The sequence below is a fragment of the Acomys minous genome (assembly GCF_964271855.1).
Source record: "Acomys minous genome assembly, chromosome: 14".
Lineage (NCBI taxonomy): Eukaryota > Metazoa > Chordata > Mammalia > Rodentia > Muridae > Acomys > Acomys minous.
In genome coordinates, this window is record NC_140496.1 from 3723862 (window position 1) to 3739837 (window position 15976).

General features: G+C 54.2%; 1 protein-coding gene across 2 annotated transcripts in view; it reads left to right on the top strand.

Moving 5' to 3' along the window:
- The first annotated feature begins 1941 nt into the window (after positions 1-1941).
- EGLN1 (egl-9 family hypoxia inducible factor 1) overlaps positions 1942-15976 on the top strand; it is a 42003-nt gene continuing 27968 nt past the window's right edge. For both annotated transcript variants that reach the window (XR_014774291.1, XM_084756154.1), the window contains exon 1: positions 1942-2829. Coding sequence is in view for 1 of the 2 variants with exons in the window: in XM_084756154.1 (XP_084612280.1) it covers positions 2005-2829 (825 nt within the window). In the remaining variant the exon portion in view is untranslated. The remainder of the gene's footprint in view (positions 2830-15976) is intronic.

Consider the following 15976-nt stretch of genomic DNA (forward strand, 5'->3'; position numbering starts at 1 on the left):
AGAACAATGTCATGTAGCCAGGATAGCCTCTGTGTAGCCAAGGATAACCCCTGTCTCCAACCCTCCCTGTGTAGCCAAGGATAACCCGTCTCCATCCTCTCCCCCCCCCCCCCCGTGTGTAGCCAAGGATAACCTGTCTCCAACGCCACCCCCCATCTGTAGCCAAGGATAACCCCTGTCCCCAACCCCCCCATGTGTAGTCAAGGATAACCCCTGTCCCCAACTCCCGCCCCCAAGTGCTGTCATTACAGGTTTGTGCCACCATGTCCAGCTTAAAAATATTCTTAAGGTTTTTGTTTCTAAGTCAAGAAATGTCTCCTTTACATTTCTAAGCATTTCTGAGTTGCTTTGCTTGGGATTTTATTCAAAGGGCAAAGGGAACCAATTCCTGTCTCTGTGTTGCTCTGGCATCCAAACAGCCATTTCAAACTCTCTCTTGCTGTTTGTCTCAATGGCTACACTCAAACATGTACACGATGTCAGATGCTTGTGCCTCGGTAGTCCTGCTGTTTCGGTGGCAGGGTGACCGTGTTGATGTCTGTTCTCTGTTGCCCTGGCAGCTGATTGGGACTCACCACATAGATCTCCAGTGCTCCAAGTATAGGTGTTCCAAGTATAAGGGCCTCAGCTCTACTCATTGCTTTTTTAAAAAAATACTTACTTTTATTTTATGTGCATTAGTATTTAGCCTGCATGTATGTCTGTGAGGTCTTGGAGTTACAGAGAGTTGTGACTTGCTATGTGGATGCTGGGAATCGAACTCAGGTCCTCTGGAAGAGCAGACAGGACGCTTAACCACTGAGCCATCTCTCCAGCCTCCTAGTGCTGGCCATAAAGGTGTTTGCCACCATGCCAGGCCCTGTGAGGTTTTAAGGTTTCATAAAAGCATACACAAACAGGTGTGCTTATTTCAACCCCCAACACTGTAAACAAACAAAATTAATATAAGTGGAAAAGGGGGCTCACCCTAATCACCCCACTGAGGACTACAGGACTGCATCTCAGGACAACAAAGAAAGCCTGTATTAATCCTCGTAAATTTGCAGATACTACTGCAGATTCTAATGCCAGACTCTTTAACACTCCGTACAGAGACGTACATGTAACAATACGCTCTTGGGAGCCTCAGGCCTGAACGCAGATCTGGAAGTGAGCCCTGATTAACTTACTTAACCCGGGAGGTCTCGAACCGGAACCAAGAGAAACCTCAAGAGTTTAAGGGCGGCAGAAAACCAAAACCAAACCAAACAAAGCAAAGCCAGAATCGGGCCGTGGGATTTCAGTCGCTGTCTGTCCCCATCGGGCTGCCCGGGGGGCCTTTGTTGTGCCCTCCGCGGCCTTCGGGGAGCAGCAGCAGTAGCAGCAGCAGCAGCAGCAGCAGCACACCGGGAGCGCGCGGCGGCCGGCCCGGAGTTCCGAGCAGCCCAGCCGGCCGCCTGAGCTTCCGTTTCCTCCCCTGGAAGACCGAGGCGGCCAAGGCGGCTGCTGCGGCGGCGGCGGCGCAGAAGCCCAGGAGCGCTGCCCGCCGGCCCCGCCAGGCAGGTGGAGCCGCGCGCGCGCGCAGGCAGGCAGGCAGGCAAGCAGGGAGGCCGGCCGGCCGGCGACGCGCGCCCCGGGCGGAGCCGCGAGGCGGAGGGGAGGGCGGAGGAAGAGGCGCGCCCGCCCGCGAGGCCCGGCCCGCCGCGTGCGCGCGGCCCCCGCCCTCTCCGCCCGCGCGCCGGGTCGCCGGGGCCGTGGTGTACGTGCAGCGCGCGCGGAGCGAGTGGCGCCCGCAGGCCCGCGCCCTGCCCGCCCCGACGCAGCCGGCTGGGCCCGCCCGCCCAGGGCGCCGTGCGCCGCGCAGGCCGCGCTCTCTCCGGCGCGATGCGGCGCTAGGCGGCCCGGGGCGAGGCAGGCGAGGCCAGGGCGCGCGCGGCCTCCCGCAGCGGGCGGCGGCCCCGGGCGGGCGCCCCGACGGCCCCGCCGCCGCCCCGCGCCCGGCCCGCGGCCCGCCCTGCCGCGGCCATGGCCAGTGACAGCGGCGGGCCCGGCGCGCTGAGCGCCAGCGAGCGCGACCGGCAGTACTGCGAGCTGTGCGGGAAGATGGAGAACCTGCTGCGCTGCGGCCGCTGCCGCAGCTCCTTCTACTGCTGCAAGGAACACCAGCGCCAGGACTGGAAGAAGCACAAGCTGGTGTGCCAGGGCGGCGAGGCCCCCCGCGCGCAGCCCGCGCCGGCGCAGCCCCGCGTCGCGCCCCCGCCCGCTGGGGCCCCCGGAGCCGCGCGCGCCGGCGGGGCGGCCCGGCGCGGGGACAGCGCGGCGGCCTCGCGCGTACCGGGCCCGGAGGACGCGGCGCAGGCCCGGAGCGGCCCCGGCCCGGCAGAGCCCGGCTCCGAGGATCCTCCTCCGGCTAGTCGGTCTCCGGGCCCGGAGCGCGCCAGCCTGTGCCCAGCGGGCGGCGGCCCCGGGGAGGCGCTGAGTCCCAGCGGTGGGCTGCGGCCCAACGGGCAGACCAAGCCGCTGCCCGCGCTGAAGCTGGCGCTGGAGTACATCGTGCCGTGCATGAACAAGCACGGCATCTGCGTGGTGGACGACTTCCTGGGCAGGGAGACCGGGCAGCAGATCGGCGACGAGGTGCGCGCCCTGCACGACACCGGCAAGTTCACGGACGGGCAGCTGGTCAGCCAGAAGAGTGACTCTTCCAAGGACATCCGGGGGGACCAGATCACCTGGATCGAGGGCAAGGAGCCCGGCTGCGAGACCATCGGCCTGCTCATGAGCAGCATGGACGACTTGATCCGCCACTGCAGCGGGAAGCTGGGCAACTACAGGATAAACGGCCGAACGAAAGTAAGTGGCTGGGGCTCGCGCCCGAAGGAGGGTCTGTGAGGACCGCCCCCGCCCCCGCAGACCTGGGGCCGGCGCTCTGCCTTAGCGTGGCTCCTTTTGTCCCTGTAGTAGCCACGGTGTGGACCCTGCCGGAGCCCTGGTCACGCATGGGGGAGGCGTTAGGGTACCGGCCACCTCGGGTCTGGGTGGTGGATCTCAGCTCGCCTGTGTGCCTGAGCTAGTTGAAAGCCCCGCGGTTTTCAGCGCGCACCCGGCTCTGATTGAGAGCCAGACACTGTGTGTTTAGCTGGAGAGTCTGTCAGCTGTCCCCAGAAAGGTCCATTTAAAAGCCTGTGGTCGGAAGACTCCCTGTATTCAGGAAAAGCTTGGCGGCCTGCTCCCCTCCCCCTTGGAGCTTTATCTCACTGCCTGTCCCCACTGTTTTGAAACCCACTACCAAACCGGGAAAGAAGTATTTCCGTTCCCAGGGCTCATGGTAGGTAGGTTAAGCTCAGAGCCCAGGTTTCCTCTACTCGCTTTGTTAATGTGATTCTTCTCTTGAAAAAGAGCTGTTTTTGTGGCTTCCTGGGTTGTGTGTATGTGTTGGTTTTGTGTTTTTGTTTTGTGTGTGTGTGTATTTTGGCCTTTTTTTCCCCTTAAAAACAACAAACCGACAGGGAATTGAAAGTCTGAGGGCTCCTTTTAGCTTTAAGTTTGGTGGGATTTTCTTTCTTTTTTTTTTTCCTCTTTTCCCTTACTGTGGCAGTTCCAGAGAGCTCCCCCCTCCCCCCTGTGGCAGGCAGGAGCTCTTCTCCACTTTCCTTAACAGATCTGAATCTTTTCTTTGTACTCAGCCCCCCAGGGCCAGCCAGATTCTCCCACCCCCACCCGCCCCCCAAGACAGTCTGGGTTTGGAGAGGTGTTTTGTTTTGGAAACCCTAACATACAGGTTTGTACACACTGGCTCTTTCCGACAGTTATTGGTGGTATAGGTTTTGAACTGTGTTGACAGCCACATGGGACTGTCAGGCTGAGAATGCTCGAGAGGAAAAAAAATACAGTGAGTACAAGCAGAAGGCTGATTTACTACTGCCCTTCAGTACTGGGTGGGGGCACCTGCCTTGATAGCAGGTGAGCTTAAGAAATGGTTGCTTATATGAAGCTTCCTGGTGGCGCGTAGCTCAGCTGGTAGCGAGCTTGCCTGGCATGCACGAAGCCCAGGGTTTGCTCCCCAGCGACATGTAGACCATGCCTGGAGTTCTGTGACCCCAGTTCTCTGGAGTTGGAAAGGGAGAAGAGACGTTTAAAATCCCTCTGCCACACCTCCAGTGTGAGGCCAGCACGGTCTACGTGAGATCCTGTCCCTAAAAGCACAATAAAGAATGGGGATTTTTCACTTACATCAAAAAGAAAGGCTGTGCAGGCTCACATGTGAATGCCACCATTGGCTCCAAGAGGGGCTGCTATTAGGGAGCAGCTCGGAGTAGTAGGGGTGCAGGGAAGGTGGTCTCCTCATTCTGTGTGGATCTCCTTAGGTGAGGCAGCAGTGAGCCGTGTCCCTCCTGCCTCTTGTTCTTCCGGGGAGAGGGCAGCGGCTCTCCTGGGAGGCTGTGGGAAATAGGCACCATGTTTCCTCGTGGGTTGAGGTAGCTGAGGTGAGCAGTGTCCGGAGGTCTGCGGAACTAGCCCAGCAGCAGGGAGAATGGGTTTACACTCTGGATTTGAGCTCATACTTTGATTCACTTCAGGGACATGGTCTCAGTGTCTGTGAACCTACAAAGCAGGTCCCCAACTTACGTCATCATACTTGGCACAAATACCTTTACCTGCCGAGCCATCCCTCACACACCAGCTTCTCACTGAACTTTTTGACTAAAAAAAAAATTTGGGTAATCATGTTCGCACCTGTAATTTAAGTCTTTCTTTTTTCTTTTCCTTTGGTTTTTAGAGACAGGGTTTCTAGGTGTAGCCCTGACTGTCCTGAACTCGCTTTATATACCAGGCTGGCCTCGAACTCACAGTGATCCTCCTGCTTGCCCCTCCCTGAGCGTTGGGATTACAAGCCTGTGCCACCACGCCCGGCCAAGAATTTCTTAAAAAGAAGGATATATTGCTTTTGGGCACTAAGACCAATCACACACTCCTCCAGCTGTGGTCAAGCACACTGCCGTGGGGACCGCAGTGCTTGGCAGTGGGTCGTGACCCTGAGATACATCTGGGGTAAGGGTCAGTTCACACTAGGCCAGTGCCCGCTGTTGAAGCCGACCTGGGTCAGACTTCAGACTCAAGCTGGACTTGAAGCCAGTGTTTTCTCACTAAGTGCATGGCTGGAATCTACTTTTTTTTTCCCCTTTTTTTTTTTCTTTGTTTGTTTTTTTTTTTTTTTTTTTTTTTGAGACAGGGTTTCTCTGTGTAGCCCTGGCTATCCTGGACTTGCTTTGTAGACCAGGCTGGCCTCGAACTCGCAATGATCTGCCTGACTCTGCCTCCCAAGTGCTGAGATTAAAGGTGTGCACCAGCATGCCCGGCTGGAACTCTAGTTTTGATGACATTGCTGTTGATGGTGAGGGAGTGTGTCATGGCACTCTGGGTCTGGCAACGCAACCTTTTTGACTGTACAGTATACTCAAATAGCTATGTGTTTAGCCACTAAGGAGAACTTTATTTTTGGTTGTTTTTGTTTTATTTTTCGAGACAGGGTTTCTCTGTGTAGCCTTGGCTGTCCTGGACTCACTTTGTAGACTAGGCTGGCCTCGAACTCACAGTGATCCGCCTGCCTCTGCTTCCCAAGTGCTGGGATTAAAGGTGTGCACCACCACGCCCGGCTGGTGTGCTTTGAAGTCTCTCTCTCTCAGGGGTTGTCAGAATGTGTTTGATGCCTTCGGGAGCGTTATCTTTGTCTTGTCCCGTGAGAGACGATTTTCTCACTTCAGCTTCTGAAGTAGCAGCAGGGTTGTCAGTGTCTGGTCCCCACCTCTAGGTTAAAAGAGCAAGGCTGAGGGATGCAGGCCTCTCAGTGGTAGTCCTGTAAGGCATCAGGGTAATTTTTTGTTTTGTTTTGTTTTTTGGGTTTTTGTTTTTGTTTTTTTCAAAACAAGGTTTCTCTGTGTAGCCCTGGCTGTCATGGACTCCTTTTATAGACCAAGTTGGCCTCGAACCCACAGAGATCCACCTGCCTCTGCCTCCCAAGTGTTTAAGGGTGTGCAGCACCATGCCCAGCTGTTATTTTTTAAAATATTTTATGTGTATGCGTGTTTTGCCCGCATGTATGTATGCCTGTGCACCACATATGTATAGTGCCCAATGCAGGCCAGAAAAGGACATTGGATCCCTTGAGAGTGGAATTCCAGACTGTTAGTCACCATCATGTCGGTGCTGGGAATTGAACCTGGGACCTCTAGAAGAGCAGCCAGTGTTCTTAACTGCTAAGCCATCTCTCCAACCTCCAGCTAGCAGGATTTAAGTCAGGTCTTACAGCCAAGCTCCGAGGCCTCTGTCACTTGTGTCATCTACATGTGTGTCAGGACTTGGACATCAAGTTGTGAGACTTGCCAAGTTGACTTCCCGGGTGTCTGCTGTGTGCATCTGCCCGCTGTGGATCCACCCACTGGAAAGAGGAACTCCCACGGGAGGATGAAGTAACACAGGAGAGAACCGGAAATGTGATTGTTGCCACGGATGTGACCAGGCTTGCTGTCCACACGTGGCTGTTGCCACAGGTGTGACCAGGCTCGATGTCCACACGTGGTTGTTGCCACTGATGTGACCAGGCCTGCTGTCCACACGTGGCTGTTGCCACGGATGTGACCAGGCTCGCTGTCCACATGTGGTTGTTGCCACTGATGTGACCAGGCCTGCTGTCCACATGTGGTTGTTGCCACTGATGTGACCAGGCTCGCTGTCCACATGTGGCTGTTGCCACGGATGTGACCAGGCCCACTGGCCACACACTCTGAGAGCCTTACCCTTTTCTTGCCCTTAAGCTCCCCTTTAACCTCTTACTCTTTCTCACATCCTTCCTTCCATCGGGAAGGCTCAGGGTGACGTCAGCAGCAGGGAGCCAGTCTTCCCCTTGTACAGAGCAATGTCAGAAGCCACAGGCGCTTTTCCTGGGTAGAGAGAAGTGATGCAGAGGCATAGAACCTGGGGGGGTGTGGGGGGGAAGGCACTGAATTTGTCTGCTGCCTTTTTTTTTTCTGAAGGAGAATGTTTGCTGTTAGAGATTATTGCAACACCAGGTGTGGTGGCCCACCAGGTCTTTAATTTGGGAGGCAAAGGCACGTGGATCTCTTGTGAGCTCAAGCCCCTCCCCCAGGGTTTTATAGTGCAGGAGTATAGTGGGGCCGAGGCTGCAGCCAGCCTGGGTTGCACAGGAGCACTCATGTCAAAAAAAAAAAACACAAAGCAAACCACTGAAAAATGAAATTACTAGAAACTAATGCTATGGTTTTGTTTGTTTGTTTGTTTTTTAATTTCAAGTCTCATATGTTCATTTAAGATTGAATGTAAAAGCGGGTGTTGTGTCTTTAATCCCAGCATTCAAGAGGCAGAGGCAGGTGGATCACTGTGAGTTCAAGGCCAGCCTGGTCTACAAAGTGAGTCCAGGACAGCCAAGGCTACACAGAAAAACACTGTCTCAAAAAACAAACATAAAAAAGTGAGTTTTTTACACAGGCACCAGTGCACGAAGGAGAGAGAAAGAATGAGGAATGGGTGGCGGGAGCAAGCACCTTACCCTACTCAGACTTTTCTGTGCTGCGTTTAATTAGTCAGCTCTGGGAGGCTCTTGGAGCAAAGAGTGGGACGAGGCTGGTCCTGCCGCGTTGCTGAGGCTGCCACGGAGAGAGGTGGCAATCCTCTTAGATGATTAAACCCTGCAGAGGGAGGCAGGTGCAGTCCTGGTGGGCTCAGGGCAAAGCCTCCAGACCTGTGAGCAGGAGCTGTCAGCCTAAAGAGAGAGGAGCCAGGCAGAGAGCTTCCTTCCCTCATCCTTCTGCCGTCCTCTGCTTCTTCCTGCAACTGTGGCTCGCAACCTTCCTAACGCTGAGGCGCTTTAATACAGTTCCTCGCCTTGTGGTGAGCCTCAACCATAAAATCGCTTTGTTGCTACTTCATAACTAACTCAGCTACTGTTATGAATCGAATTGTAATATGCAGGTTACCGGATATGGGGCCCCAAAGGGGTTAAGAACCACCGTCTGGGAACATCAGATGTAGATGTGAGAGCGGCTTGCTGGAGGTTGGTGGCCTCGGCAGGCTTAAGTCAGCTGTCTTGTGTGCAGAAGGGCCGGAGGGCTTTGGACCTGCTGATTCTGGCAGCTGAGGTGCTGGGTGTGGTGGCACATGCCTTTAATCCCAGCGCTCGGGAAGCAGAGGCAGGTGGATCTCTGTGGGTTCAAGGCCAGCCTGGTCTACATAGGGAGAGTTCCTGGCCAGCCAAGACCCTGTCTCCTTTTAGGGTGACAGAGGAGGCAAGGAAGGCTTTCTAAACAGTACGGTGGGGTTAGTGCCCGTGATGTCTGCGTTGGATGAGGTTTGCGGCTGTGCCTTAGGGCTGGTGGCTCAGAGTCTGGGAGCCTCATTTTGTATTCACAGTCCTACCCACCTGCCTCTCAGGCTTGCTGTGAGGCCTCTGTGTAGCCTGCACACACTCACCTCGTGTGTGTCGTGTGTGTGTGTGTGTGTGTGTGTGTGTGTGTGTGTGTGTCACACACATGCAGGCGCTTATACTGGAAAGCAGTAGGCTGAACCTCTTATTAGCTGTTACTCTCCCATGTTAAAAAATAATAGCGTTTTTCTGAGTCTTTTTCTTAGTTTGAGAGAGAGCCTCACTGCGGAGCCCCGGCTGGCCTGGAACTTGCTGTGTAGACCAGGCTAGGCTCGAACTCAGATCTAGCTCTGAGCCTTTCTTTAAGAGATTACTGTTTTCCCTGTCTTTTTACTTCTTGTAAGCTGGAAAAAAAGGCTTAAGTGTTTTTAGGTTTTTTGTTTGTTTCGTTTGTTTTTACTAACCACCACTCTCCTGGCATATGCACACGTGCACACAGGAACCTCTGTATGAGCGTGCATAGGTGTGAGTACAGGCCCACAAACGGTTTTCCCTACCAAACAGAAAGTGAGTTCTGGAGAAGTTAAGTGACTTTTTCCAAGGATGGACTTTGGAGCTGTTGGCAACGGCCTGCAGAAGCGGGTTCAGGCCTCTCTTCTTCTGTGCACAGTGTGCCCTTTCCTACAGAGCGGGGGGGGGGGGGGGGCTTCTGTGCACAGTGTGCCCTTTCCTACAGAGCTGGGGGCTTCTGTGCACAGTGTGCCCTTTCCTACAGAGCGCCGGGGGGGGGGGGCTTCTGTGCACAGTGTGCCCTTTCCTGCAGAGCTGGGGGGGGGGCTTCTGTGCACAGTGTGCCCTTTCCTGCAGAGCTGGGGGCTTCTGTGCACAGTGTGCCCTTTCCTACAGAGCGGGGGGCGGGGTGGTGGTGGTACTGAACATGTGGGGGGGAGGGGAGGGCAGTGCTGAACATGTGTGAGGGGGGGAAGGGAGGGCCGGGGCAGTACTGAACACGTGTGACTTTTTGCTCTTTCCAGACACCTGGGCTAGTCTGACCCTCCAGCTCGATTTTCTTTTCCACCCTGTCTGTCATGTGGCTGTTAGAGCCGTGACACCTGAAGCAGGCGCCCCCACCCTTGCTCCTCAGTGGGACATCTCTCCCCTCCCTCCTCTCCCCGCTCAGGCTTGGCATCCTGTGCTTTCCGGTGTCTTTGTGTTGATATTATCAGCGTGGTTGTTTTATTTAATTTTTCACTTTCAAACTTTCATTCTCACAGATTCTTAGAAACCTTTCCTGGGGCAGGGCACTTCCTGCTCTTCTGAGCTTCCCTATGAATGCCCAGAGAGCGCGCCACACTGAGACAGGGCTTTGTGTAGCCAAGGCGCGCCTCGGACTTGCTTAGCAGCCCAGGCTGGCTTTGAACTCTGGAGTTGCTGGCGTTGTAGTCGTGTGCCACCAGGCATGGCTCTCAGACGGGTTTCATGGCTGCATTGTGCCGCTGGGTGTGTTCTCATCTTTCCTACAAGGTCCCCGTTCCACCCCTGGTGTCACCTGTGGCTGCACAGGGGGTGGGCATTTGGTCATTTACTTCCAGCCGCCCAGTTCTTGTTGCTTAGCCCACCAAATGGACGCCCTAAAGCTGAAAGGAGTCTTTTTTTAAAAAAAGATGTGTTTATTTATTATGTATACAGTGTTCTGCCTGCATGTACACCAGAAGAGGGCATCAGATCTCATAGATGGTTGTGAGCCACCGTGTGGTTGCTGGGAATTGAACTCAGGACCTTTGGAAGAGCAGCTGGTACTCTTAACCTCTGAGCCACCTCTCCAGCACCCTGAAAGGAGTCTTTTATTGCCACCCAGCAGCTGCAGCAGGGGTCTCCCCAAACCTCACAGCCTGAGTTTTCAGCTCTTTGTCTTCTATGCACAAAGCCCACGTTGTGGTTGACACATTCTGTAGTTGCACAGCAAGGAGTGTCGGAGCCTATTTGCTGCGGTCTGGGGGCCTGGTGCAATTCTAAATGATGCTTTACAGTATTTTATTATTTACTTATTTATGTATGTATACAGTATTCTACCTGCAGGCCAGAAGAGGGCACCAGATCCCATTACAGATGCTTGTGAGCCACCATGTAGTTGCTGGGAATTGAACTCAGGACCCTTGGAAGAGCAGTCAGTGCTCTTAACCTCTGAGCCATCTGTCCAGCCCCCTGTTGCATTCTAAAACAAAATAAAAAACCCCCACAGGTGCTTCACCAGAGTCTTCTCTGCCAGTGTAGTTCATCTCATATTTCCTAGCCCAAACTTGACCTCTGCTGGGATCACACACAGCTGAGGGATGTTCTGGGCCAGGACCTGAGCATGGCATGCTGTGCCCGCCCTGGTGAGGAGGACCTACGCCCAGCCCCACACCCTGCTCCCGGCAGCTTCTGCTTTCCACTCACTCTGGTCAGGCTTCAGTTCCTGGCTGCAAAGGAGGCAGGTCAAAAAGCCCCAGAGAAGCTTCCAGGAGCCTAAAGCCCCCATCTTCCTATTTAACCATTGGAGGCATTCTTCCCCACCCCCACCCCATTTTTGTTGTTACAGTTGAGTTACACAGTTCCAGTTAATGACAGTTCACCCTTAAGTGTGTGCCCGTGATGTCATGTCACTTGTGGTCTGCAGTTCACCTCTGTCTGTCGGAGATAGCTCCTGGAGCGGTAGCTCTCCCGCCTCAGCCTCCTGAGTGCTGGGGATTGACTACAGCTGTGCGCTGCAGTTACCGTTCCTCCTGTTTTCGCCGCCCTGCCCTCTTACTAGGTGACGACAGGCTTTACGAGCAGGTTCCAGAGTTCGCTGGTTTCCAACCTTGATTGCTCAGGGTTTTAGACATGTTCTGTAGCATGGAAAATGTCACGTTCCTGCTGGGTGCATTCAGGCTCCTACAGCACCTCAGAAGTGGGGGTGACCAGGACAGTGGAGTGTCTGCACCTGGCTTCACACACACACACACACACACACACACACACACACACACACACACACACACACACACACACCTGCAGCAGCAGCTTCACCTGAGAGCATCTCCGGACTGCTAGGTCAGTGTCCCACCCTCGCAAGTGACGGACTGTACAGGGCCCAGAGACAGCCCCACCTGCATTTTTGGAAAGCTTGGCAAACTCTGTGTGGTTCGTACTAAGTTCCTCTGTGTTAGAAGAGGTGAGGGCAGGCTGGAGAGATGGCTCAGCGGTTAAGAGTGTGCCGTCTGCCCTTCCAGAGGTCCTGAGTTCAGTTCCCGGTAACCACATGGTGGCTCACAACCATCTACAATGTGATCTTAGGGCATCTTATGGCTTGGCAGGTGTGCATGCAAACAGGGCACTCATATACATTAAATAAATAAATAAATCTTTTTTAAAAAAGAGGTGAGGGCAGGTAGGGCAGGGCAGGAGTCAGGGTAGATGGAGGAAGAGACCTAACGTGGATTCTGTGCCTGACCTCTGTATAGCATCTACCTACATACAGTAGGATACTTATCTGCCTTCCTCGGGCCCCCGGTTGCCGGGACCGTACAGTCCTCTTGGGTCCAGCTGCCGAAGGGAAAGCTCTGAGCTGATCTAGGTGGGATGCTGCTTCTGGGGCACACAGGAGCCGACCCCTGGTTTTCCTGAAGAAGTATCATTTTGGGAAAAGTATGGAATTCTGGAATTTCAGAGGCACGCACCTCCCTTGCCATCTCTCAGTGCTGCAGTTTTACTTGTTTCCAGAAATCTCTCCAGGTTGGAGACGTGCGTGGCTCACTGGAGAGCGCTTGCCCAGCATCCAGCATGTGCAAAGCTTCCATCCCTACATACTGTGGCCTGACAGTAATCCTTGCACTTGGGAGGAGGAGGAGGAGGCAGGGGATCAGGAGTTCAAGGCTAGCCTAGGCTACAGAGCCTCCTTCCTGGGCTACCCTGGGCTACAGAGCCCCCTTCCTGGGCTACCCTGGGCTACAGAGCCTCCTTCCTGGGCTAGCCTGGGCTACAGAGCCCCCCCCCCTCCAACTTCCACTTCCTGTTCATACCCAGCTTCATTCGTGGGAATTTCAAAGCCCCTCTTCCCTTTCTTCTGGTCTTTTCTGTCTCTTGCTGCCTTTTGAAACCAACGTTTTACTCCCCGCCACATGCTTTCTGTGTGGCCCTCCGTGGCTTCTCCAGCTCTGCCATGTGGATTTGGTGCGGTGTCCTACAGCTTGCTCCTTGTCCTGCTGTGGCCCTGACAGCTCCTGTGCTGAGGGCCTGCCCCTCACAATGGGGAGCCGTGTGGGCCTGGCACCTTATCTTATCAAATGAGTGTTTCCAGCTGCTGGTATCAGAGCCTCTGTGAGTGGTCAGTCTAAAATTCTTCCTGGCCACCCTAATTGAGATTTTAATCGTCATTGTTTGTTTTTGTTTTTCGAGACAGGGTTTCTCTGTGCCAACCTGGCTGTCCTGAACTCACTTTGTAGACCAGTCTAACCCTGAACTCTTACCTCCTGAGTGCTGGAATCAAAGGCATGCGCCACCACTCCCAGATCGATTTTAACCATTTTATATGCAGCCCCCCCATACAGTTGTGTTCGTGGGTTTTGGTTGTGGTTTGTTTTGTGATTTCTTTGCTGTGCACACTGTGCCATAAGTCTACCCACCACTGAGGATTGGGGAGACAGCACAGGGGTTAAACAGCTTGTTGTGCAGGTAAAAGGAACCTATATATCGGCCCTGAGGCGTGGCGGCAGGCCTGTGATCCCGGCCTCAGAGGGTACAGACAGGACCTGGGGGTGAGCTGGTAGAGAGACCAGCTGTTGAGGTGAATTCTGGGTTTGAGATGCAGCACATTAAAGGATAACAGGCAAGAGCGGTGAGGAAGAGGCCAGGCATGTGCCTCAGACCTGTGCATGCACACGTGTGCCCATGCATGCGATTACAAATGCATACGTGTACTGTGCCACAGTAAGTACATGATGGAAGATAATTGCTAACCCTAATTGAAGCCTGACTTAAAAGTCCCAAGGTGCTTTTTCGGGTACCTCCAGACTTCATGCCTGAGAACCACACATGGGGTGCACACACACACCCGGGGTGGGGGCCCTCTCATCATGTCTGAGGTAAGCTTGTCACTAATGTCAGGCTGCACTCACCGTCATCCCGGGGCAGGTGTGACAGTGGGCCACGGGTTTGACATGCAGAGGATGTGACTTGATTCTTTGAACTGATTGTTGTGGGTTGTGAAAACTGTGCCTCCTCCCTGCCCCCACACGCTCCCCAGCACACCAGGGAATCAGATCTCTGAACCACCTTCATCCGGTCCCTGCACCGGCAGCTTGGACCCCTCCTTTAGTGTCTGTGCCCTGGCACCCGTGTAAAGAGCTGTGTGGCCACACATGCCTATAACCCGAATACCGTGAGGGGCAGAGACAAGGCTTACTCGGGCTTGCCTGCTCCTAGCCTAGCTTCTGGCTCACCCAGAGACCCCATTTCAAAGCAGTAAGATGGAGGGTGATACAGCAGGGTAGCTGACATCTGCCTCCGGCCTTTGCGTGTGCACACCCAGTCGGGTGCATACTCTGCATGCACATACAACACGCGCACACGTGCACACACGCATGTGCACACACGCACGTGCACACACCACACACACATACACACACCACACGCAGTCCTTCAAGCCCACTGTGGTGACATACACCTATAATCCCAGCACCTGAGAGGTGGAGGCAGAAGGGTCGGGAGTTCAAGGTCATCCTCAGCTGCATAGGGAGTTTGGGGCCAGCACAGAGCAACTGTGATGTCCTGTCTTGGGTAGAGCTCCCAAGCCTGTGCTTTCGGTGTGGTAGGCATGCTAGCACCCAGTGCCTTGACCTTGGCTGTCCCCTGCCTCCCTTCACCACCTGCCCAACCTCGTGCTCGATCTGCAGGAACCGTTTACCCGCCCCCCCCAAGTCTGTAGGTGTTCTTTCCGATTGTGGCCAACTCCCCCCTCTACTCACTATGCTGTGTTCCTGACCCCTAATTTTCCAGATAAAAATAGCCCAGGCCGGCCTCGCCTTAAACTATTTTTAACTCCCAAGTACTGGGAGAAAGGCCTGCTTTGAAGGTGAGGTGAAGCTCTGCCTGTCCCCTACGATAGGAGCCAGGCAGAGTTCCAGTGACCTGCCCCCTGCAGAGGGGTGGCCTGTGTGCCTGCCTCCTCACCACTCCCCCCTCCCCCTCCCCCTCCCCCCTCCCCAGTGCCTGGGAATATGCAGAAAATGCCTGTGTCTCCAAAGCCTGGCTTGTAAGCTGTGATTGTTGAAAGTGACCTCTGAGACACAGGTCTTCAAGGTGACCCCCACCAGAAGGGCCTGTAGCCAGCACATGCTCCAAGTTAGCCTGACTTTAAATTCACTGCGACAGACGCTGCGGTCGGTATGCACTTAGAACTGCCACGGACTCAGGCTCAGATGCCTTAAAGGCGAGCTGAGAAGTTTAGCGAGGCACCGGAGCGCTGGGTGCTCTGAGGCCCTGCAGTGGATTCTCAGCACAGCACCCATGTTGTGCAGCTCCAGCTCCGGGGCATCCAGCCTCCCTCTGGCTGCTTCATAAAAGGGATGCTTAACAAAGGAGGCATGGCCGTACCCAGGGAGGATGCGACTCTCTTAGGACAGGAAGCCTTCTGGTTCTCAGCACGCGTTCTAAATTCCAGAAACAGAAGCAGCTGATGGGGCTGTGTGTGGCAGGGCCCCACTAGAGCAGACACTTCAGTTTAGCTCTGATAAACAAACACTTTACCCTTAGAAATTTCACCTGCTGCCCGGGCAGTAGTGGCACACGCCTTTACTCCCAGCACAGGGAGGCAGAGGCAAGTGGATCTCTGAGTTTGGGGCCAGACCGGTCTACAAAGTGAGTCTAGGACAGCCAGGGCTACATGGTGAAACCCTGTCTTGAAAAATAAACAAACTCTCACCTATTAAAGCCAAGGAGATGACTCAGTGGCTTAAAGCACTGCTGCTCTGGCAAAGAACCTGTTTTGGTTCCCAGCACCCACACGGTCACTCACACTGCCTATAACTCCAGTTTTAGAGGCCCTGACACACTCTTCTGGTGTCACGGGACAAGGCACACACATGGTACACATGCATCTATGCCAGCAAAACACACAAAATGACTAAATGAATAATGCATATAATTTTTTTTAAGTTCCACCTCTTAATTGTGCTTAATTTTGCTCTTTAAACTGTGCTCGTTCCCTGAGTATAGTGTGGGTGACGAAGGCGTCTCAGAGCCATTTACATGCCAGGGAGAGTGGTACCCGGACAGGGTCTCACTGTGCAACTCACACTAGCTGTGAACTCATCAGTCTTTACATCTCTGTCTCGTGAGTGCTGGCTTTACAGGGATGCGCTGCGGTGGCTGGGTAAACCAACTCGAGTAAAAATGTATCTAGAGACCATGTTGACGGCCAAATTCTATCTTTTTGTTGTTGTTGTTTTTGTTTTTGGGCTTTTTTTTTTTTTTTGGGTTTTTTGAGACAGGGTCTCTCTGTTTAGCCTTGGCTGTCCTGGACTCGCTTTGTAGACCAGGCTGGCCTCAACGAGTGCTGGGATTAAAGGTGGGCGCCACCATGCCAAGCTCCAAATTCTA